This window comes from Scatophagus argus, chromosome 7 (genome assembly GCF_020382885.2).
Source record: "Scatophagus argus isolate fScaArg1 chromosome 7, fScaArg1.pri, whole genome shotgun sequence".
Taxonomy (NCBI): Eukaryota; Metazoa; Chordata; class Actinopteri; family Scatophagidae; genus Scatophagus; species Scatophagus argus.
The window spans coordinates 1,095,516-1,119,168 of NC_058499.1; the positions used below are offsets into that span (position 1 = coordinate 1,095,516).

General features: G+C 45.8%; 1 protein-coding gene and 1 long non-coding RNA gene across 5 annotated transcripts; one reads left to right on the forward strand and one right to left on the reverse strand.

The window, feature by feature from the left end:
- Window positions 1–128: 128 nt before the first annotated feature.
- rpgrip1l (RPGRIP1 like) lies at window positions 129–13,534 on the reverse strand. 4 transcript variants are annotated; one of them, XR_006843874.1, is made up of 26 exons: window positions 13,382–13,534; window positions 12,803–12,898; window positions 12,532–12,676; window positions 11,484–11,797; window positions 11,242–11,341; window positions 10,995–11,138; window positions 10,207–10,312; window positions 9,346–9,492; window positions 8,824–8,897; window positions 8,502–8,641; window positions 8,142–8,248; window positions 7,724–7,774; window positions 7,400–7,564; window positions 6,848–6,965; window positions 6,000–6,452; window positions 5,674–5,816; window positions 5,148–5,487; window positions 4,535–4,899; window positions 4,161–4,223; window positions 3,705–3,846; window positions 3,049–3,137; window positions 2,413–2,599; window positions 2,085–2,169; window positions 1,638–1,774; window positions 1,316–1,552; window positions 129–1,172 (listed from the first exon to the last, which is right to left on the reverse strand). XR_006843874.1 is itself a non-coding variant. In XM_046394706.1 (25 exons), the coding sequence occupies exons 2-25, from the start codon at window positions 12,888–12,890 to the stop codon at window positions 1,410–1,412; spliced, it is 3,843 nt and encodes a 1,280-aa protein (XP_046250662.1). In that variant the 5' UTR covers window positions 12,891–12,898; window positions 13,382–13,534; the 3' UTR covers window positions 129–1,409. The 4 variants fall into 4 exon arrangements, 2 of the variants coding, with proteins under 2 accessions (XP_046250662.1, XP_046250660.1); XR_006843873.1 differs by having other exon boundaries at window positions 1,308–1,552; XM_046394706.1 differs by having other exon boundaries at window positions 129–1,552; window positions 3,705–3,843.
- A 7,209-nt stretch (window positions 13,535–20,743) lies between these two features.
- LOC124061967 lies at window positions 20,744–21,942 on the forward strand. The gene is made up of 2 exons (XR_006843844.1): window positions 20,744–21,511; window positions 21,604–21,942. It is a non-coding gene; the product is annotated as an uncharacterized LOC124061967 (long non-coding RNA).
- Window positions 21,943–23,653: the final 1,711 nt, after the last annotated feature.

The following is a 23,653-nucleotide window of genomic DNA, read 5'->3' on the forward strand; positions in this document are numbered from 1 at the left end:
TGTTTGAAATGAGGCCTAACAACATGTAAAAGAAAACATGAACTGTTCATACTTATACACATTACTGTACTGCATGTCTGTTCTGACACTGTGATGACGTGTTCATTCAACACGCGTCTCTCCACACATACAGAATAAACACTCTTTATTAGAGCACAATACAAAATGTCATCCAGGAAATCTCACATTTAAGGCACGTCTGTAAGACTTACTCTGTCTCTGCCATAAACAACATCATTCAGTCCGAACTGTGCAGGTTTTGAGCAGCGTCAGCTCACTTCGTATGAACACACCGAGACTAAACACACAAAATTAAATGAATGTGTAGAAACTCACTGCGGCTTATCTGCACGTCCACAGCCAAATCTCAAACCCGAGACACAATAAATATTACATGAACTGTGGTGGACTCACTAACAAGTCCCTTCTGAAATACATTAAATAACTGCAGTGCATCAACACAAAACAAACTTTAAAAACAGATCATTGTAAGAGCTGGAGTACAGCATATCAACAAACTTTTACACGCTCGACTAGATGCGAGAGGCACAGATACAGTTCATCTTCAGTGAGGTCATTTACACTTCATGCTGCTGTGGAACCTCAGTCATTTGTCTTGAAACAGAACAAATGTTGGCCAGTTATTAAGTATTAAAAGAAACACTTCAACCAAACTTTCAACCTGTGTTCACTTTGTCACTGACTGCATACGAAGATGGACGACACGAGAGCTCCTCAAAAGTGAAGACAAAATACCTGGATGCCCCCTGGTGGCAGGCTGCAGTACAGCTCATAAGCTCCTCCCCCTCCATGTTAGCAGATGGGACATGAGTCAAAATAAAAACTCTAAGAACATGTGAAATAAATTTTTACCAAAGATGGTTTCTATCATTTTAAGAAATTCTTACCACACTGATGTTTGATCTAGTGTTCATTTTTCTGATCAGTTTGGTTTTAATTAGTAATTTGATGCTCTTAAAAGGGGCTGAAACATCATGACTGACTGCTGCTCCTGATTGGCTCAGACAGGTTTATGGGCAGGAACGCAGTACCGTGGCTCCACCTCCCAATCTCTACTGCTGGCAGCGCTCATATCAGGGATGTTTTGACTTCACTTTTGTACAGTGGAAGTGGAGACGTGTCAGCCATCTTTATGTGTCAGTGGTTTTCATCTGCAAACAACCAAATCTGTGTTCAGCAGGCAAACAAAGAGCTAAAATCACAAACAGATTGAAAATATGTCAACATGTACCACTTTAACTATGTACGAAATATCATCACAGTGCAAAGTCTGAACAAAACACGACCTCACAACCTGCAGTCTGATCAGTCAAACTGTTCAAGCCGATCTCAGCTTCAGTGACTGCGTCTCATCCCGGTGGCAGGCGATGCTGAGTCATGTTGTTGCCTCAAGCTGAAGGTAGCAGCGAGGAGACGGGGGTTCGTTCCTGGTCCTGGTCCTGGTCCTCCATGATGGCCTGCAAAGCCTCCAGTCCCTCCACAGATACAGTCAGACTGCCGACCACATCGCTGCTGTCCTCCACGTCCACGACTGCAGGACACAAACAGACACTGATGACCGGTGGGAAGACGTGTGCGTGTCACATGATGAACTGTGCGTGTGTGCGTGCGCAGACCGTTCAGACTGGTCTCGGTCAGGTCTCGTTGTTTCTCCAGGATTTCGGGGATCCTCAGAAAAGCCACACCCACGTCCTCACACTCCTTCTCCTGCTCTTCTTCCTCCGGAGGCTCGCTGACCACCGTGAACCGGATTCTGTCCAGCAACAACAAAAATATTTATTATTTATTATGATGATCAATTTCATACACCTCATCTCAGGGTGGAGATGAAGACTGCCATCATTTAATTAAATAATCACAGAATGTCCCAGAACTCAACATTTTCTTTGGTCTTTAATCTATCTGATAAATACATTTAACTTGCAGTTATTGATTGTTTTGTCCACAAGCTGGAAACACAACAGTGACATCAAACATTTGATCATTCTTTTAACACTTTCTTTTCTTTCTTGTCTTAAAGTTGGCTTCTACCGAATGTCTCCAGCTGTCTCACGTGTCCTCACCTCTCCATCTGAGGGTTTCGTCCCTGCAGGACTTCCCTCAGCAGCCGCCGCGTCGCCCCGTTGTTCTCAGCGTCCACAGGAATGACTGCGAGGTCACAGCAGCGGAGAAAAACACAGAAAACTGGTGTTTCAACATCAGACGGTTTCACCGGGTTCTGGATTTCACACTTTAAGGAGCTGCAGAAACCCTGAAATATTCCATTACAAACGTCACAGTTGTCACCCCCTAAACATTTTCTCCATCCGCAGTGTCTCAAACACACATCACAGAGTTAACGCATGGCGTACCAGGGAGCAGGACCTGATTCCTGTCCTGTGCCGGGCTCACCTTTGCTGTAGTTGTAGTTGATGCTCTTGCCCTCGGGGGGTTTGGGTAGAGACAGGGGGGTTTCCTCTGTGGGCAGGTCCAGGAGGGAGTACTCCACAAAGAGACGCACCACGCCGCCGTCCCGGGCCACCCGACACTCCGGCCTCAGGCTCAGAGACAGAATCTCCACCCGCATTCGCTCGGAGCGCTGAGGACCACACGTTAAGACGTCAGCTCAAACAATCACAGCATGAACCGCCTGACACAGAAAGCCTGAGTCTCTGGTGATCCCACTGCCCCTGAATGTCTCACAGGTATTTGAAGACATTTTTATTCTCTCTTGACTGATTTACTCAGAAACAACCAGCAGATTAATCAATAATGAAACGATTTGCAGCCTCACATTCAGTTTGTCTCTGCTGTTGACTGGCTGGACTTAATTCCCTCTCCTGGACAACAGCAGAGAATCAGAAATAACTTCACAAACAAATCAAATCCAACTGAGCCTCAATTAAAATAAAACCACTTCTAAAATCTCTGCACAATCAAGACCTGAGTGCAGCTGCGTCTTCCAGAGCTGAAGATCAAATAGTACAACAGTTCTGACCCTCCTCTGTCCAAGGCTTCCCCTCAGGTGTGTGGAAGGTAAACACTGACCTTCCTCCCCGCCGCCTGCCCCTCAACGATGCAGTCATCGCTGTCGGATTCGCTCTGATCTGCTTTGGTTGCCGGGGCCTCCTCAGCATCTGAAGCAGGAAGCAGAATCATCAGCACAACTGAAGAAGACTGAGATTCTGAGTATGTTCTTTAAGACAGAAATGAAAACCCAGTGATGAGGATCTGAACCTCCTTGTCTCCTGCAGCGTTTGGCATCAGGATGTTTTGCTGATGTGGAGTGAGGAGCTGAGTGAGATGTTTCTCAAAAGGCTCACATTAACATTTATGAAGCTCTAAAGATTACTGGCAGCTACGTTCAATATTGATGTCTGTTCTGCTCAGGAAGCACACAGGAAAACAAAAACATCTGCACCTTTCAGACAGCGAACAGGGCTGACAAAACAGCCAGGCAGTCAACAAACCGCTTCACCACAGCAGTGTGAAACGACACAAACAAACACAGACGACTGAATTAAAAAGCAGAAAATGGTGGCTTCCGTCCACGTCTGACCTGTAGTGACTGAGAGCTCGGGATCATCAGAACCAACGAGCTCACTCTCAGTCACAACTGTTGACTGGATATTAAACCCAACATCGTCTTCAGTCAGTCTCGTTTTGGTGTGGTGCAATAATTCATATTAATCCGTTTTTCGTACCTTCGATGATCTCAGAGATTTCGGAGTCGTCGGAGTAGGACTGAGAGCTGGCTGGGACCAGCTGTCCTTCAGAGAAGTGAGACTCTTCTTCTTCATCCTCCTCCTCTTCTTCTGTGCTTTGAGCTGCTGGAGCCAAAACCTGCTGTTTCAAAAAGATGCAGAGCGACTGATTACACAGCAGCTACACTTTGTCAGAGTAAAAATCTGAATTTAAAGGTTTGTTTGGGACACAAGAGGCTCAGACAGACTGGGAGGTGCAGACATGCAGTTTGGTTAGACTGATTTTGTCCTCCCCAGTAAGGACTGAACCCAACTGAGTCCAGTCTGTCCCCACATGACGTTTAAACTTCCTGCTTCCTGTGTCCATGACATCTCGTCTTTCGAATTATTACTGTCTAATTTACAGGCGAAGAATCTTCACATCCAAACAGACACGTGGTTCGTCCGTAAGTTTACCTTTGCAACAGGTGATGTTTCCTCTGCAGACAGGCTGACACCTGCTGAACTGCTGTCCCCAACCTGACGCAACACAAAAGGACACAAACTGTAGAAAAATACTTTGAAAGATTTGTGTTGTTCACTCTGATGAACACACACACACACAGCAGTGTTCATTTCAGAGTGAGACTTTGACTCAGGTTTAAAAATACTGGAATTCCCATATAAATTTTATGCAAAATTGATTGTGTGCAAAGGGAGATTTGTTTTATTTTGCTTTCAGCAGTCTCTTCAGGACAGGAAGAAGGAAAACTTGCGTTTCCTGCACTCAGCGACACCTGATGCTCCTCACTTTCAGAAACAGGAGAGCACACACGTGGGTCACGTCTCACCTGCTGTGTGCTCTTTGTGGGATCCACAAAGGTGACCTTTTTGGCAGCCAGTCCCTCCTTCACTTGTGTCTTGTGTTTGAGCTTTGGCAGCAGAGCCTGAGACGCGGCGTCCTCAGGCAGGGAGGTGGACAGATGAAGAAGGTCTCTGCTGGCCTCCTCCTGCAGCGTCTCATCAGCGTCGATCTGCTCGTCCTGCACACTGAGATGTTCCTGTTTCGGCCTGCCTGCTCTGTCTTCAGGGATGAACTCGGGCTCTTTGGCAGTGGTGATGGAGCCTGACGGAGGGATGTAAGTGAACTTCCACCTCAGCATCACTTCAATATGGCCGGCGGGGCATCCGGAGGGATCACTGAGCTCAAACACACCTGAAGAGAAACCATCACTGCTTTCAGGACTTCTATTTTACCTTTAAATTTAGTACATTTGAGGTGAAGAGAAGCAGCAAGAGTGTGAAAACCCTTTAACCAAAAAATGACTGAAATGATTAATCGATTATCAGAACAGCTGCTGACTCATCAGTGACCGGATCAGTTGCTGCAGCTCATTTGTTTTCACAAGGACAGGAAGCTGAACGTCGGTGCGACTCCAGCCTGAGAAAAGTGACAGTCCTCACCAGCAATCTCCTCGTCCTGGGCCAGTGGCAGCAGAGGCACTTTGGCCTTCCCCACGTACTCGTCCAGCCGCTCCTCTTTGTAGTCGAACACGTAGAAGTGAAGGAGCTCAGCTCTCAGGTACTGATGGAGGTCTTCACCCATAGGGACGGAGTAGGACTTGAGGTCATTGAACTGGGGGTCGCAGCAGTCGTGGATGGTGGCGGTCGGGTAGTCGGGGAAGTCAGAGAACTTGTAGACGACGTAGGGGCTCGGCTGCTGGGAGCTTCTGGACCGCAGGCCTCTGCAGCACTGGACCGTGATGTAAAGCTCGTTCCAGCTGCTGCTGGCGGTCGGCTGCAGCTGAGGGACAATGGCAGAATCAAAGGGCCAGAGATTACATTACAGCTGTGTAACCACATGGTAAGAGGAAGGAAACAGTAAGAATCCGAGGGATATTATAAGGGGCAGAGATGACATGGGAGGGAACGTAGCTCAGGAAGTAGCCCGGTGCTACAGAAATAAAACTCTCCCTGTGCTCACGGGTACCTGTGTGTGTGGGCTCAGCACGGTGTGGATGTAGCTGACGGCCTTCACCTTCTCTTTGTACAGACGGGTGGTTTCTGTCATGGGGATCCTCAGCCTCAGCCAGTAATCCAGAGAACCGAAGGACCGCGTCTCATCTGACACACCTGAGAAGACAGTCGACAGCCACATTAACTTATGATCCACATGCTGACTCTGGATCAGACTCCATGTACATCTGAGAACGTGAACCTCAAAATGTTTAAAACAAAATTCATTTTTCAAACCCATTTTTAACTAGAGAGAAAGATTTGTTTTATATTTAGTTAGGCTGATGTAGTCTCACTCACCAACCAGCGCTATGGTCCCGTGAAGCTTCCCATCATGCTCCAGAAGCTGCTGCAGCCGGAGTTGACCGGTCGCCAGCGACCTCCAGTCTAATCCCAGGGCCTGATGCAGCTCCACGGTGACGGAGCCTCTGTGGACGTAGTCGAGGAAGTGCTCGTCCATGCTCACCACGTACTTAGATGTGAACCCGTATCTGGGTTTGTGGCTGGTCACCACCGGCGTGGAGTGCAGCTCAAACAAATAGAAGGAGTAGGTACAGAAGGTTGATGGTTCGCAGTCCCCTAGAGCCTGCAGGGCGGACGGAGACAGCGTGGCCCCGACTATCTGAAGTTCCAGAAGGTTCTCTCCACGTTCGAGGTGAAAAGTTTCATCAAACTCATCTGCCTCGTCCTCATCTGTCCTGTCCGGTTTGAGGACATAGGTCTTGGTGCCGTAGGCTATGTCTCTGAGCTGAGCTGAGGAGCAACACCAGGAAAAGTTTGAGTTCACACATCATCTAAGCTGATGGAGAGCAGACAGAGGGATGGACGGACAGACAGACAGGCAGACGGACAGGCAGACAGACAGGCAGACAGACGTGATTTTCATGCTTTCCTACAGCAGGAGCAGCTGCTGTGTTCTCCAAGCCTGTTAGTTGTATGGAATCATTTTGATATGAGAGCAGGTTCTGCTACCTTTGGACAGAGCCAGGCTAGCTGTTTCCCCTTGTTTCCAGTCTTTATGCTAAGCTAACCAGCTGCCGGCTGCAGCCTCATATTCAGCATAAAGACTTGAGAGTCTGAACACGTGACTCTCACAGAAGAAGAGAAGAAGGATCAATGGTGTGCTGAAAACCTGGATGAATAAATACCTTCCAGCTTGTTGATCTTCGCCGCCCTCGTGTCCAACAGTTGAGCCTGTCGCTCCAGCTTCTGCTCGTACTCCACTTTGTCACTGTCCATCTTCTTCCGCACAGCTTCCAGCTCCGCCTCAATACCAAGAGAAAAGATCCACAACAAGATCTACTTACTCTTCATGACACCACAGGAGGACACGCATGTCATCTTACTGGATATTCTACAGTAAAGAGCTGATGGGAAACAAAGCAGTGGAAAAGGATGATGACGTGCAGCAAAGTCCGCCAGCCGGACTCAAACCAGCGATGTCGTGATTACATGGTCACGTCGAGGACATTGGATATGATTAAAGCTTTGAGGGTTTTCACATCTGCATGCCAAAGCAGCAACAAAAAGATGGCGTCAGTCAGTCGAATAACCTTGAACTCAAACCTTCCTGCTAAACCAGTGGACCCACTAACACTTAAAATGAAAGTCTGCAAAAAAAAGGGACAGAAACCAGAATTGACAATGGAACATGGAGAAGATGAGTTAAAGTTAGCTGCTCTGCAGGTGACCCCCTCCACCTTGTAGTCTTTGCAGATCCTGCTCTCCATGCTGAGGATGTTTCTGGTCTTCTGCAGCTCCTGGATGGTTTCAGCGTGGGCGGCTCGCAGCTCCTGGATGCTGCTCGCTTCCTCTTCCACCTCCTTCAGGAAGCCCAGGTCTCCGTTCTTCTGGGACTTGCGAGTCTGTGGGCGGGACACATTTTACATTTTAGAGGCTGGAGGAATCAGCCACGAGAACCGGTTTCACAAGCAAACAAACAAACAAACAAACAGTAAATAAAAGTCATAAATAACAATAAATACTAGGAGCAACACACTGATTTAAGATGTGCGTCCACTGACCTTAATGAGCAGCAGCGCCTCGGTGAGTTCAGCCACGTCGTACTCGTTCTCCTTTAAAGAACACATGAGCCCATCACACTTGGCAAAAAATCATTTATATGTTCAACTACATTCAACTACAACTAATCATATATTTTATATTTTTCAGCAATTTGGCTGCAAACCTTTTCCTTTGTCTGCTCTGCAAGCCCTCGAAACTCTGTGGGCGGCTAAAGGCGTCATGTAAATCGATCAAACTGTCTCTCTGATGTCTTATGACGTCAGACTAATCTGACAGGTGATGCAAACACACCCAGCGGAAAATGTGCCACCAGCCAGAGAAGTTACTGCTCAGCTGGGTATCTGATGTTTGAAATCCACACGATGTCAAACCTGCTGGCTGTTGTGACCTCAGAGGTTCTCCAACCCAAAGTCTCACCCTGCTGTAGAACTTCAGACGACCATTTAGTTCCTCCAGCTGCTGCTTCTGCTCCAGAAACTGGATCTGAAGTTTTTGATTTTCTTCTGTCAGCTTCTCACTTCTGTCTGAAAGAAACAATCACAGAGATTAAATCAGCAGTTCAATTCTTTTACGATTAACCACATGTACTGCAGCTTCATATGACAAGACATAATGTCCATAAATACATGAACTGGCTTATTTTTAAGATTCTAACCAGACCAGACAGTTACAAACATTATCATGTCAGTTCTGTTCGCTCTTCTGGACTTTGCACAGCAGCAAAATAAAACTGACTCAGTAATCAGGATGCAGATCACATGTGAGAAGTTAAAGCACCTCTTTCAGCCTTGACTTTGTCGAGGATTTCATTTTTGTCGACGAGGTCGGCCTTCAGCGCCGTCTCCAGCTGGACGATCTGTAACCTCAGCTGCTGCTCCTGGATCTGCCATTTCTGATGCTGAGACACGTCGAAGGCCCTGGAAACACACAAGAACATAAAATCAACACAATAAAAGACTAAACTGGACGGCTGATACTTGAAAGTGACAATCGAGTGATGTTTCATCCCCTTTTTATAGCATCAAATAACTAATTAAAACCAAACTCATGAGGAATATGAAAACACTTGAACACGTGATAAATGAAGCCGCAGATTCACCTGCTGACCAGCTTGTCGTTGTTCTCCTTCAGCAGGTCCCTCTCCTGCTCCACTTCACTGAGCTGCTCCTGCAGCTGCACAAAACCAACAGGAAGGAGACATGAGACACGAGACACGAGACAAGACGTTCTCACGAAAGTGGCTTCAGCCTTCAAACTATAACAAACTTTATCTACATGATGTGATGTGCTGGTAGTCAAATCGTGAATCTGAAGTTTGTGATACATGATGTTCTTATTACAAGCAGTTATACCGCAGACACAGTTATTCTTTACAGCAGACTGCAGTTTTAAGCGAGGAGGAGACACGAGTCTGTTTCTTCAACATATTTTGATTATTTTAACTGAATTAGGAATAAAGTGATTTCCAAAACTGTTTCTGCACTGTGTCATGCTGCTGTCCGTTGAGCCTGGATATAACTTATAGTTCATACACACTCGGTAAACGTTGGCCTGCTTCCTTCTGGATCAATCAGATGGCGTCTACTGTCACAGCCGTGCAGCCGTGATGTCGTGTGGTCACCTGCTCCATCTTTTTGTTGGCCAGGTTTGAGCTCTGCAGTCGTTTCTCCAGGTCCAAATTCTTCAGCCTCTCGTCTTTCAGTTGAGCCGACAACTCGTCCACCTTCACCATCGCCGCATCATGACTGACCTTCAGCGTCCTCTGACTCTAAAATACACAAATCAACATTCAACAGAAAGTACAACAGCGCTGACATTCTGTGTTTTCCCTCCTCTCATTAAATATCCAGTCACCAGCAGTAAATGTACGTCCTAACACGTCCTGTGTGTGTCACAGCCTGATTTATCTTCTTCCTCTGGGCCATAGAGCTTCATTAGAAACACATCAGTGAGCCACACTGTGATTCCTTCATCACCATCGACGCACACACTGAGTTTACGATGTGCGCTTGAATGACAAAGCATGTGGGTCAATGTAGATTTCAGAGTTTTCGTGGTGTACCTATACGCACCATGAAGTCTGTCCCTGTGTGACTCGAGTCCAAGTCACGGGACTCGAGTCCACACCTCCGACAGGAATCAATGGGAGCAGGGAGTCACAGACAGGAAGTGAGAGGAACTGACTTTCTGCCACAGCTGAAAGATATTCTCTGCTCGGTGTGTTTGTATGTCGTGTTTGGCACCGTGAAAAACAAGAGAAACTGAATATAAGACCTGATGGACAGAATCAACACCTTTGTGTCTTAATGCACAACAACAGGGAAAACACAGACGCCTTTTTTCTCTTCCCGTCTTCTTCAGGGGTTTGTTGTTGCTCAGAGACAGCAGGCGCAGACTGCTGCTCACATGGATAAACGTATTGATTAGTCGTTATTGAATTTCATGACCTGTGTTGTGAGCTGATGTGACTGCAGCCTCTCACCTCCTGCAGTTGTAGAAATCGGCCTTCCAGCTCAGTTACAGCACTGGACCTGTCAGCCAGCTGCTTCTGCAGTTTGATCATCGTCACGTTGCTGTTGACGTGTGACCTGAGACACAACGTGTTACGTGTTACTGAGGTGTTTGTTTACAGAGCAGATACATGTAGGATCTCTATTCTCTGCCCGGGCTAATGGAAGCAAACACAATCAATACTTCAGCTCACACAAAAAGCTGCAGACACAAAGATTTCCCCCAAATTCGTTTCACAGCACAGAGAGGAGTCGGGCTGAAGCTAATCGGCAGGTCTCTGCATAGACTTTGGTGTGTACTGCACACGCCTGTGGTCTTTGTCTTTACACTAACTTTGTGCTGAACGTTTCATCATCAGTTAGCCTACCGATTAACTGTTTAGTCCATAAAATGATAAAAAAATCTCCTCTAAATTTTCCAGCAGCAAATCCTGGCATTTAAGAAGCAGGAGCCAGCAAGTATTTGACATTTTGCTTAAAAAAGACTAAAACAATTAACCGATTATCAAACTTATTTTCTTTTGACTGACATACGTTTGAGCGTCAGCCCCCCAGCTGCTCCCCGGGCACCTAACATGGCAGCCCGCTGCTCCTGTGTGTTTCACTGCATGTTCCACCAGTGATGAGGTAAACGCAGAGAAGAATTTCAGTGTATGTAAAAACTATACTGACAATAAAGTTTGAAGTTAGGTTAATTGTTGCGAGGACTGATAATACTCTTAAAGGGTCAGTTCACCACATGAGGGGAGCAGGATCTCACCTCATTTTGGAGGTCTGCTGCTGTCGCACCTGCAGGAGCTTCTCCTCATACTCTGCCTCCTTCTTCCTCAGTTCGTCCTGCAGCAGCTCTGCGGCTCGTTCCATCTCCTCCATGTGGCTCCGCTGGAGCTCGATCACGTTCTCGCTGATTAACAGAAAAACGCTAACAAGTTAGCTTTAAATATTTTAACTTACGACAAACAGTGTGCAGTCAGTCAGCAGGAGAAACAAGCAACTCAGGCACTCACAGGTTTCGGATCTCGGCCCTCGCGTCCTCCAGCAGACTGTGTCCAAATCGAGGTAGGAGGCCGGTCGGAGGTCTCCCACCTCCCTCCAAACTCCTGGTACCTGCAGGGGAAAAAATCTGTTCCAGTTACATCAATACCAATGACTGTTTTTTTGTATGACTGCTGATTTGTTTAGGCCAGTTATTAGTAATTACAGAGGCTGATAACTGATACTTGCAAACTGAGACAGAGCTGTGACGCACTTTTTGGCCGAGTCCGAGTAGGAGAGGTAGCGTCGTCCCGCAGCTTCTTTAACCCGGAGTTGACTCGTGACTGGACTTGGCCGTACGGCGTAGGCCTCCGGCTCTGCGAGTTGATGAGCTGCTGCTTGGCCACCAGGAGGCGCTGTTTCAGTCCTTCGTTCTCCGTCTGCAGCGCCCGCACCCTCTCCTGGAGGTCCTCCATCATCTCCTCCATCTCCACATCCCGCACCCTGGAGACTGGCTGGCCTCCCCCTGCTGCCAGCTGCTCCATACGACCCCGGTCCTTCACCAGCCTCATCAGCTTAGTGCCCAGCCTGAAGGAAGGACGAGAAGGACGAGGAAGACGAGGAGGAGGAGGACAGAGATTAAATGTGAGAATTAAAGATGAAGAAAAGTAAAAAATTCAAGTTTTTACAGCACAAGCTCAGTTTACTTAGTGGCTCTGGAAGACCTTTAAAAAGTGATGTCATCAGGGTAGTGACTTGAGTCTGGCTTACCAAACAGCCTGTGTTACAAACTGTTTGACGGGCTGAAAGAAGGGGGCAATTAGAAGTCACTTAATGGCAGGAAAACCTAATAACAATGACGAAAGGCGTTGTGGGAAATGTAGGATTGTGTGTTTTTACGAAGAACTAAAGCACAAAGCAACTGAAGATGAGAGTGAAGTGAAAGACAAACGCTGCTTTATCACAACAACCATCTGTACATCCAGGCTGAGCTTTTCCGCTTATTGAATGGTGAATGCGGGCTTCAGGCACATGCGGGTTATTTTCTGTCAGGACGTACTTTCGGGTTGGCCATCAACAAAATTAACAACTTAATAATGCAGTACTGACTACTGCAGTTAAAAACACTAAACTAAACTAAACTTATACATGTGACGCAGAGAAGGGGCACCATGTGAAGAGGTCAAAACTCCAGCAACACAATTGAACGACGTCTGATTTTGTGACTCAGTCATAAGAAAGTTTCAAACACGTCAACACTTTCACTCAAACTGCGTTTCAAGAGATGAAGCTGTTCATAAATCTCAGTTCACCGAGCTCACTTCTTGATCTTATCATCCTGCTTGTGAATGTGCTGTTTGAGCTGCAGGGTCTCCTCGTGGAGGCGCAGGAACCGGTCCTCCAGCTCCTCCCTGGACACCCGCGAGATGTCCTGTCGCGCTCGAGCATTCTGATTCGCTGATGAATCTGTGTGTTCATAGAAAGAACGCAATTAACAAACAATAAACAAATAGAGTAAAGATGAATAATAACACATAGGGCACAGGCACTTAGTGAGGTTATGCATGTTGTTAGGACAGCAGCAGGACAGACCTTGTGGACCTGCTGCAACTCTGGACAGATTTACTGTGGTGTCTCTGACTGGCACATCTGCTGCCGTCTCATCAAGCAGCGTGGACATATTTCACCCTGAACACAGAAAGGTTGTTCATTAGAATTCAGACTTTTCAAACTTCATGTTCACCTTAGCTAAACACCGTGTCGTCATATAGCCTCAAATTAATATAAAGCATTAATGTTGTTTTTGTGAGGAAAGCTACGGCAAACTCAAAATCTGTTAGATTAAAACCTTTGTCACTGTGGAGGCAAAACAACACATAACACAGCAAGATTTAACACTTTTTACTGACAGTTCGTATTTCATAATGCATTCGGCATACGTGTAACATGCTAACATCCTGAGGTTTTATAACTGTGGTCTAACAATCTCAATCAAATCTCTTACAAGCGGTGAGTTTCCGTTAGCTACGTTAGCTAGCTCACCTCAGCGCTTCTGCTAAAGAGTTAGCTCACTCGGAATTATGATAAGATATTACAGTAGTCACGTGTGTGTGTGTTTGTTTTTAAAACAAAAAACACATTTTCCATCCTTGTTTTTCAAACATTTCTTACCTTTAACAACGACTTTATTCGGTACAGAGCGACGGTTGCTACTGAAAACACAACTGTTCTTCATGTCGTTATGATGCAACTACGCATGCGCCATGTCGGGAGATTTGTGGGAAACGTAGTTTACCTGGTGGCTCGCTCTCAGGGAGGCAGATCTGTTAGGCCTGCGAGGCAGTAAGAGTCGACCCTCTCAACGGCCACTCCCAAACGGCTCTTCGTTTGGAACCGCTTTTATTTTAAGTTAATAAGTTAGTATAAGTTAATGTTTTGACCGATTGAGATTATTCCATGTACTTATGTTAAACAGTAGCAGAATTACGTTTAGAAATTACTTATAGAATTACTATAACTATTACTTATCCTATTACTCATGTGTGTTGAACATTTTATTTATATTAATTTATGCTTTGTTTCTTGGCAATTTGCACAACATACATAAGTGAGACTTTTCTTGATTATCTTTAACAAAAAAAATGGGATCATCCAATTAGTTCATAGAGAAAAGACAGGAAATAAACAAATGAGCTCTCGGATGGGGCGGCTGCCATCATTCACCTGAAGGAGCCGACTCATTCACAACCAACGTGTCACAGATTTTGCTTTCACTCCATCAATGTCGGATTCTTTATCCCACTTTGACTTAAGCGGGAAACGTTAACATGAAGACACATAAGGAAAACAGGTCACTCCAGCCTCTGTACTCGCTCCTGAATTTCCATGTTTATTTCCTTTGCAGAGCCCCCACATATACCTCCTGTGTATATCCATCAGCTCCATTTCAGCTGCTCTCCATTGTCTTCTGCCCATGACAAATCTTTAGGGGGAACACTGAGCCAATTTGAGAACTTAGTCTGACCTGACTTTACATGTAGGCCTATTTATGAGCAGCGTGGTGCTGCGATGGCTCACTGGTATACACATATCTGGAGGAGTTTGACAGGCATGCTGTCAGACATCTGCCTTTCATGAATTGGCAATGGATCTAATTTAGTAGCCTGAGATGAGTGTGCCGGCTGGACAGAATGAGTTCACTCTACATGTCGGGCTCACTGGGCCGTGACAGTCTCCCATCACTGCTGCTTCTTCCAGCCATAACCTTTGACCCAACCCCCCCTCCATCTCTTTAAGCAGGGACGGCTGGCGATGGAGCGAAATGTGCGTCTGTCAGCGGCGGACTGTCAGGGAGTCGGCCTGTCGTTGAAGCTATGATGCCTGCCGGCCTTGTGCTCAACAGGCCGTGCCCGCCTACATGCAACAACTGTCAAGTGCATGAGCAGGCGAGCATGGAGCCACTTCTCACCTCCATCCCATCCCCATATTGTAATATAGGCAGATTTCCCCTCAAACATCCAGTCTGGGCTTGTATTCAAAGAGAAAACAGTTCAGTTCAGAACTGTCATGTCTTCTTATGTCCTCTGAGTACATCAGAGACGTCCAGAAGTGCTGAGACCTGCTCAGAAATGGGTTTCTGTTCCTTCTCTGTTCACAGTTTGTGTTCAGCTTCGTCTGCTGGGGGAGACCTTACATCTCACATCTGGAGGTATCTGCTGGATTCATGACATCACAACAAGGCTGAAGCCAATCAGGGTCCAGGAGGACATCCATGTGAGGTAGGAGACATCGTGTTTGGCTGCTAAACATAATCAGAGACATAATCTGATAGACAGTTTTATTCCATTAGGTTTACTTCTATATGTCTTAAAATCCATCTGTTATGAAAGTAACAATACCACTAAAATACTCCTGCTTTTAAAATGTAGCTGAAGAAAAAGTAGAATTAGCATGGAAACATCAGAATCAGTTTTATTGGCCAATAGAAGGAATCTGACTCTGGTTACACTTGCTCTCGACACAACAGGATGTGAGACTGGAGCAGAAGTAGATGAAGTGACAGTGAGGATAGTGAGAAGGAATAAATGATTTACACTGTGTGGACGGATGCTGGATAATATGTACATCGACTGCTTTACACTACTACATATAAACATTTTATTTACATGTTCATTAAAGTGACGGCCTGGGGGGAAGAAGCTGGCGTTGAAGCTGTGATTCTGCTTCTGAGAGAAAAGCCAAAGACCAGAAGAGAGTTTGAAAAAGACGAGGTCAGTACTGAACAACAGAGGATACCCTCAGCCGGACTGGATCGTCCAATCGGGACGCAGCATCCCACATGTGACACTAGAGGGCAGTTGTTGAACACCTCCGAAGAGCTGAACATCATCCTCCTCCTCCTCAGTAACGGTCCTGACAACACTTATCCAATAAATGTAGTGCAGGAGTCAAATTAATGATAAAGTCAAATATTCCCTCTGAGATGCTGACGTATCAGGGAGCAGAAAATGGAAACACACAGTACACATGTCACAAAACTGCAGTACTTAAGTTGATGTACTTTCCACCGTTTGACAAAGTCAAAACGTATATTTTTTATATTCTTAAAGTGTGATTCATTTCAAAAGTCACATTTTCACATAAATTCCTGCTTCAGAGCCAAAAGAATTTCAATTTGAATATTTTGAAACAAGTTCACGAGTACCTCGATTCCCGTAACATCAGGGAGAGATTGTTTGTTTGTTTACAGTATGAGTTTCATCATGTAAACGTGAACAAAAGAATCAGCAGTGATCAGCGCTGATGAACACGTGTCACCGGCCCGTTTGACGTTTCCTGTGTCTTCCTGTCCAGGCCTCAGCAGGCAGGACGATGGAGGGATCCATCGTCACCGCTGACACGCTGCCGTTCGGTGTGATGGAGATCCTGCTTCAACATCTGAGCTGCCGGAGTCGTTTTTCACCGAGCTGACAACATGTGTGGACAGTGTGTGTGGAGGAGTGTCTAGGCAGTGTGTGTGGAAGTGGACAGTGTGTGGACAGCGTGTGTGGACAGTGTGTGTGGAGGAGTGTCTAGGCAGTGTGTGTGGAAGTGGACAGTGTGTGGACAGCGTGTGTGGACAGTGTGTGTGGAGGTGGACAGTGTGTGTGGACTGCGTGTGTGGACAGTGTGTGTGGAGGTGGACAGTGTGGACAGTGTGTGTGGACAGTGTGTGTGGACAGTGTGTGTGGAGGTGGACAGTGTGTGTGGACAGCGTGTGTGGAGGTGGACAGTGTGTGTGGACAGCGTGTGTGGACAGTGTGTGTGGAGGTGGACAGTGTGTGTGGACTGCGTGTGTGGACAGTGTGTGTGGACAGTGTGTGTGGAGGTGGACAGTGTGTGTGGACAGTGTGTGTGGAGGTGGACAGTGTGGACAGTGTGTGTGGACAGCGTGTGTGGACAGTGTGTGTGGACAGTGTGTGTGGAGGTGGACAGTGTGTGTGGACAGCGTGTGTGGACTGCGTGTGTGGACAGTGTGTGTGGACAGTGTGTATGGAGGTGGACTGCCAAAGGGACTGTCATGATTTATGGAGATGCTGACTGAGCTTAGTCACCGTTAACGTTACCTTGGCGACATGTGGCAAAGTCCCAGGGAGTCAGCCTACCTGTTTAATGCTAATCAGATGTTAGCATGTTAGCAGGTAGCTGAACTAACAGAGGGACTACAAGCTCGGCTCCTCCATTGTTCTGTCTTACCTGGCGGTTTAACGGCAGGCTTACCAACAGAGTGTGTTTGAACACCTCCTTCAGTCCACACTGAGCATATTGTCTGTTCGAGGATCTCTGGAGCCGCTCATTAATTATATTGAAGGTGAACTATGACTTGGGGAAAGGCGCTTATGAAAATTTCATCAATCTGGTGAGTTGGGAGGTGGGGAGGCGTGTGGGGGGACCAGCTGCTCCTGTCAGAGGCCACTTCTGGTGGACGAGCAGGGGGTCAGACCAGGAGGGTGGAGAGTGTGTGTGTGTGTGTGTGTGTGTGTGTGTGTGTGTGTGTGTGTGCAGGGCTCTGTTCCTCACAACACAATAAGCAGAGAGAGACGGTCATTCTGTTGCCGACGTTCTTCAGCTTTGCGGGAAACAGAGGCCGAAAACGTGACGAGATGCTAGAGACGGGCCACCGCCGAGCTCTGCTGAGTCATTTTGCTGAGTTGTCCTGCCACTGTCCGCTTGCTCGGCGGGTCAGGCTCGGGGTTTGTGTAAAGCACCCAGAGACAACTTGGACTGTTAAAGGTGCTATGTAAATAAAATTTAATTGAATTGAACTTAAAAATGAATTTCCAGGATTCCTTCATTTATCCCCGAGGGGAAATTCTTTAATACGCTATTTACACACACACACACACACACACATATATATATATATTGTATATATATTGTATATTTAGCAATTTTAATATTCAGAAAAATACTGCATCTTTCAAGATTATATTTTAGTATACTGTCCCATTGTTGCTAGGAGGATTTGTGAAAAGCTGTGCAGGAATGAGGGTAGTTTTCTTCAGTGTATTTATTTATTTAATAAATGTCACGTGCAGATCAAAGCAACACGTTGGTCCGTCTCTCAGCACTGTCCCCTCCAAGGGGGCCCCAAGCCCTCAGTAATGTCCTGAAACAGCTGCTCACTGTGTCGTTCACTGACCAGACAGAAAAACCGAGTCCACACGCAGTCATCTGCTGAGTGTTTGTGTTGTACAAGTGGGGGGATAAATAAAAACATGTTTGCTTGTTTGATTTTATGTTTACGGAGTTCATAAATAACGAGTAGCTACCCTTCGCAGCCTCTCCTTGCTCTCCAGGGTGTCCCCCTCCTCCCCCGATCTCCCCCCCCAGCCCTCCCCCGGCCCTCCCGCAGAGCCGGTGACTTCCAAACCAGGAGGACATGTGACCTTGTGTGTCTGGGGTCGTGGCCTCCGCCGCCGCCTCTCTGACAGACGTGTAAACAGATGCAGCCGTTGTTTGCTGTGACAGGTGATTATAGTTGGCACCGATGCCAAAGCAATTAAACCCGAGGGCTGACAGCACCATTTGGCGGGCTGTTATTTCGATGGCGGAGTAATTGTAGCAGCACGTTTTCACCTGCTCGGCCGAGGCCTCCGAACATCATTAATCCGAGCAGGAAGGCGGCCGGCTGGACGTGTTTGACGTAGAGGAGCTGGCGTCAGCTCGTGTTTGTTTGATATACGGTAATGAGTCGTGGGGAAAAGGTTTACTTTATGATAATTAGCCTCAGTTAGCTGGACCGGGCTGCGGGTCTGTTCATTGTAAACACTTAATGGGAAGCCAGATAAACACCGTGACGACTCAGCCTGACGTCCGATCTTCTGAAATCAAACGGCGGAGGGAACAGTGGATAGTCTCAGAGTGCTTTCACCTGTACAGGTACATTCTGACCTCTAATACGTGAACGTTTTCACTAACATCACAGCGCAGACTAACCTTTGAGCACATAAAGTGTCTAATCCACTCCTCACACTGTACTTATGGTTTTCAGAAAGGTGACTCATGTTCTCCTGAGGATGCACAGTAAAACCTCTGATGATCCTCTGACTTTTTGTCCAGCGCCACCATCAGGACAACATCTTAATGTGTCCCATAATGCCAGCATGACTTTTCTGCTACTTAAATCACAGAAGTTTGATATCTAAACTGCACTTTTCTAAAAAATGTTTGTTTTTCTAAAAATGTGACACGATGTTCATGACATGTCACATGTCACATGACTTCCTGCTGAGTGTGATGTGCAGCGCTAGAGGCAGTTCACTGGATCAGTAAATCCTCCCGGGCTCAGCCGGTCCGCCGGCCCGGATGGACACGTGACACCATTTGTCGGTGCAGAGTGACGTATGCTGTTTTTCTTTAATCACGATGCTGGCACTCAGACGACCTCAGCTAACAACATTTAATCAGCAGAGATTTGACTAATGGACAGACTTTGATGAGGTTCAGCCTCGACTGTCATGACTTCCCTGCAAGAAAAGATCTCGTGGAGCGCGTGACGGACGCGAGGCAGACGTGGCCGACCCCCCCACCCTGCGGCTCGTCTTCATTTAGCTGAGCTGGAAAACGAAGGATCATAGCTGTAAATAGTGTTTGAGGCTGGGGTCAAATCCGCGGACCACACAAAGGGGATCCATCAGCTTTCAGGGATCTGATCTGAGATCTGTGTGTGTGGGATGACCTCCCACATTCAGATGTAAAGAAAAGCTTTTTGGTTTTAGACTCCAAGGTCGTCTTTATGGAGGAAAAGTGCAGTTTGAATATCAGCCTCATGTGATGAGTGTGTCATCCAGTCTTTGTCTCAGTGATGGACAGCGTTGTTGTACGTCTCACTCTGTCAGTCTGATGACACATTCGACTCCAAATCACCTGAGTCAACCTGAACAATATACTATGACTATACTCAAATATCAAATATATTTCAACTGTCAAAGGGACAGTTCGTCACAGTTTGTAATTAAACAGGATATGCTTTTTCACGTGTTCGTAATTCAGGTTGTTTCAGTTCTGTCTCCTGTAATGAATCGCACTCTTTTAATTCATTCACACTGACTCAATGTGGCGGAAACACTTTGCATCAAATGCTCACACTGTTCACATTGAACTTATGGAAGTTTTAAATGTGACTGAATGTGTTTGATTATTGGTTCCAAACTTCACTGCTTTAAGCATAATTATGTTTGAGTCTGTATCAGTAAATGGGGTTTAGTTTACTGTTAATTTAGCCTGGATTTATACATTCAGAAATCAGAAATCAGAAAGAATTTATTTCCATTGTAAGTGAAGAGGTTTCACATTACAAGGAATTTGTCTTGGTGATTGGTGCATACATAGAACATAACAAGTAACATATAATAGAAGAATAAAATAAAATAGAATAAGGTAACACAAAATAACATAAGTAAAATAAATATGTTTCTGGAGGTAGTCCAAAAGTGAGGTAGTGCAGGGTGGAGTATAGTGCAGGTGGGTGAGGTAAACAGTGCAGTGAGAAAAAAGGAATTTCAGATAAAATATTAAACTTAATGTGTGTTCGGAAAGCTGTTTGAGTTAATATAATTAGTCTGCATAAAACTCACATCATTTTACTTTAAAGAATGTCAGTGAGTCAAGTTTTCTTTCTATTGTTGTCCAGTTTAAATAAAGCAGCAGGCTTAGCAGCGCAGCTCCATTTGTCTGAAGGCTCATGTGTTAATCAGCAGGCCGACGCGGCCCCACACGTCTGTGTGTATCTTTAGGGGTGTAAAGGTGCCTGTCTGGCCCAGCAAGTGGAAGTTAAGTGAGATTTTAATACTTAGACGTCTAACAGAGTCGCAGGCGCAGCTGCCTGACACAAATGGATTGTGGCAGTTGACGTGTGGAAGAGAAAAAGCTTTGGATCATGTGAGATAAATCATGTGAGATCACGCCAACAGAGCACATTTTAATTCCTCCCCAAAAAGACGGCAGGTATTTTGACGTTTCCATCAGTTATCGGGAAAACTATTTGGCTTTTCAAGCTTGCAGATGAAGTCAGCGGGTTACTTTTTGCTTTTCTCACTTCTAAACTATAATCTTCTTTTAAGCGCACAGTCAAACTCCTCAAAGAAACAAGGCAGCTAAAACAATGTTTAATCTGGGCCTCTTGGGGATCACTGAGTGCTGTTTGAAACAAGACGAGGGTGTCAATTAAGAAGAAGAAACTTCAAAATGGAGGCGATTAAACTTTGAAATCTTTAAAACGCTCCCTGCTGAATTGTCTTCTCCGTGGAAAAGGTTGCCAAAGTGCACTGTTTTATTGTGCATCGTGCAATGAGGAGAGACAAGTGGTATTTATTTACTCTGCTGCTGCTGTCAACACGCCTCCACCCAACGTCTCCGTCGGCTCTCTCCGCGTCCAAGCTGTCACCGAGGGTTTTTAAACACTCGCTGCGAGACGTCAAGTCAGCTCGTCGACGATGAGATACCACTCGCATGTGAGGAAGTGTGAAGGACAGGAAGAGTGAGACGCGCTAACACGCTCATTACTGTTTCCTCTGCTGCTGAGAAACGTTTCAAACCAATGGAAGAAGTATTCACATCTCGTACTTCAGTAAATGTACTAATACTTCACTCTCAGAACACTTCAAGTTAAACTCCTGCATTCTGAACCTTCGTACGCGGATAACGAAGCTAATGGGCTAATGTTACAGTTAGCAGCGGTTAGCAACAGTTAGCAGCTATTCAGCAACAAGTAAAGCTATCGTTCTATTGGGAAACTCCATGAATGTCGTCAGCACACTGGTGTGTGTGTGTGTGTGTTGTGTAACTTAAATGTTGTCATGTCCGTTTGATTATTGGTAAACTACCTTATTCTGCTTTGTCTGTTTACACAGGTTTTATATTGGTTAAAATGTCTCAGAGACTGTAAAACCTCGGACACAACAAGCTAACATCAAACTGACAACAAAGGCCAACCGATGTGCTGCCCCACGCTGTTGCGGCACTTGAACACACCACAAAGACAGCAGCCAATCAGCATGAGTTGCTACTGTTTGTCCTGAGATCATAAATGAAGCGAACTTCATCACAGGTCATCCAGTATTTACTGAGATATTTTATATTTTTTAAATATTTTTTTTATATAAAATGTCATCAGACTCTGGCTTCATCTCACACATAATAATGACTTCATTAGAGAGAAAAATTTTCAGAATAAAAGCCTCATGTCTTGCATCTCTTTCTCCTCTTTTGTGTTTTACCTGCCATTGTTTCTGCGTCTTTTCAGTGCTTTTGTTCCGTTGTTGTCGCAGCGTTTCGGCTGCATGTGTGTGATAGTGTGTGTGCCGTGTTGCATTTAGATAAACATCTCTCATTTATTCAGGGCAGCTCCTCAAAGTGCCTGCAGCGACGGCTCCTCAGCTCTCCAGGGTCTGTTCAGCTGTCACTAATTATTTAGATCCATATCGTTTTCATGATGAAGGTGAAAATATTTCAGACTCTGGAGGAATTCTGTAATGATGTTTAAATGCATGGCTCATAATTCACTGATAACAGCAGAATTTGGCTTCGAAAGCATTTCTGTCTAAATTTAGTTGTGAAAACGTCTTTTTAAATCTGAATCCTTCTGAATTTTTTTTTTTTTTTTTTTTTTTACATAAATTACTGGAGAAGAAAGGATAAAAATTAGTCACGCGATGCAAACATACGCTGCAACACTACATTTCAGGTAGAAAAACCACATGAAATCAGCTGTTAACAGGCTCTGATGTCAGATGTAAACAAACTCCAGATGCTTATTGTAGGTCACTGCTTTTTCCCCTCCTGCTGCTTCCTGTCTCTCTATAACACAGCTTAAGATATTTATCAAACAAAAAGTTTTCAATAATGGCGATAAAATTTGTTTACAGATCTGTTTCCATTTCGAGTCTTGTTTTAAATGTGGCCTTTCCCCATTTTTGTTAAGTTGTGCTTTTAGTTGTCTCAAGACACGAGTCAGTTTGCTCAGTGAGTATGAGCTGTGAGCACAGAGCCATCAGTGGCTGGGTGCAGCAGTCCGCAGGTGGAGGTCAACCCTTCAGCATAGTAAATGATGGACACCAGCTCACAGTAGACTCTTCTGCTCCTCCTCCTCCACTCCTTCACTGAGGAGAAAAAGCTCATCAGACTTCCAGGCCTCTCAGTTTTCTGCTGGAAATGTGAAAAGACTGCAGGTTTGCGTGGCCGTCCGTTGTTGCAAAAGCCGGATTTTTATCAGGATGTTAGCTAATAAACTGAGAGTGAACCTGTGAGCTGTGAGCCAGCGGTTCTGCTGGGTGTTAAGAGGAGAAGTATTTCTGTGTAGACGCTGCGGCTGCCAGATGTCAACCGTGTTTACAGCAACCAAATCTTCAGAATGTGAACATTTTGAATTAACTCCCTCATCGTGCCCTGCATGTATTTCAGCAGATATAAATATGGCTGCCGGTAACAGCAGCCAGCCCGGATGCACGTGGGCCGTAACTGCCCCGCAGCGTCTCGGCACAAAACTTTCACACCCTCTCAACTTTAGCTGTCCTCCAAATTACTGTTGACACCGTGGAGAAGCGTCTAATATCAATCTGTAATGGGTTCTGATGACAAACTACATGGTTGGAAGACCATGTAATCTCCCCTCAATTAATTAAAGCACACAGGGCTTTCCAGCCCATCGACTGCCGGCCACGCTGAACCAGCTGCCGCTAAATGGCTCCACTCGCCTGCTGCTGTCAAGTGGAAAAGATTGAGCTTCTACGTGCAGAGGGAGGCGCTCAGCTCGGGCAGACGCTCAGAGTGTGTGTGTGTGTGTGTGTGTGTGTGTGTGTGTGTGTGTGTGTGTGAGAGAGAGAGAGAGAGAAAACATCTGCACATTCTGTGAGTTAATTACCTGCATCAGTTTCCCCAGTCCATCAACACCAGTTTATTCAG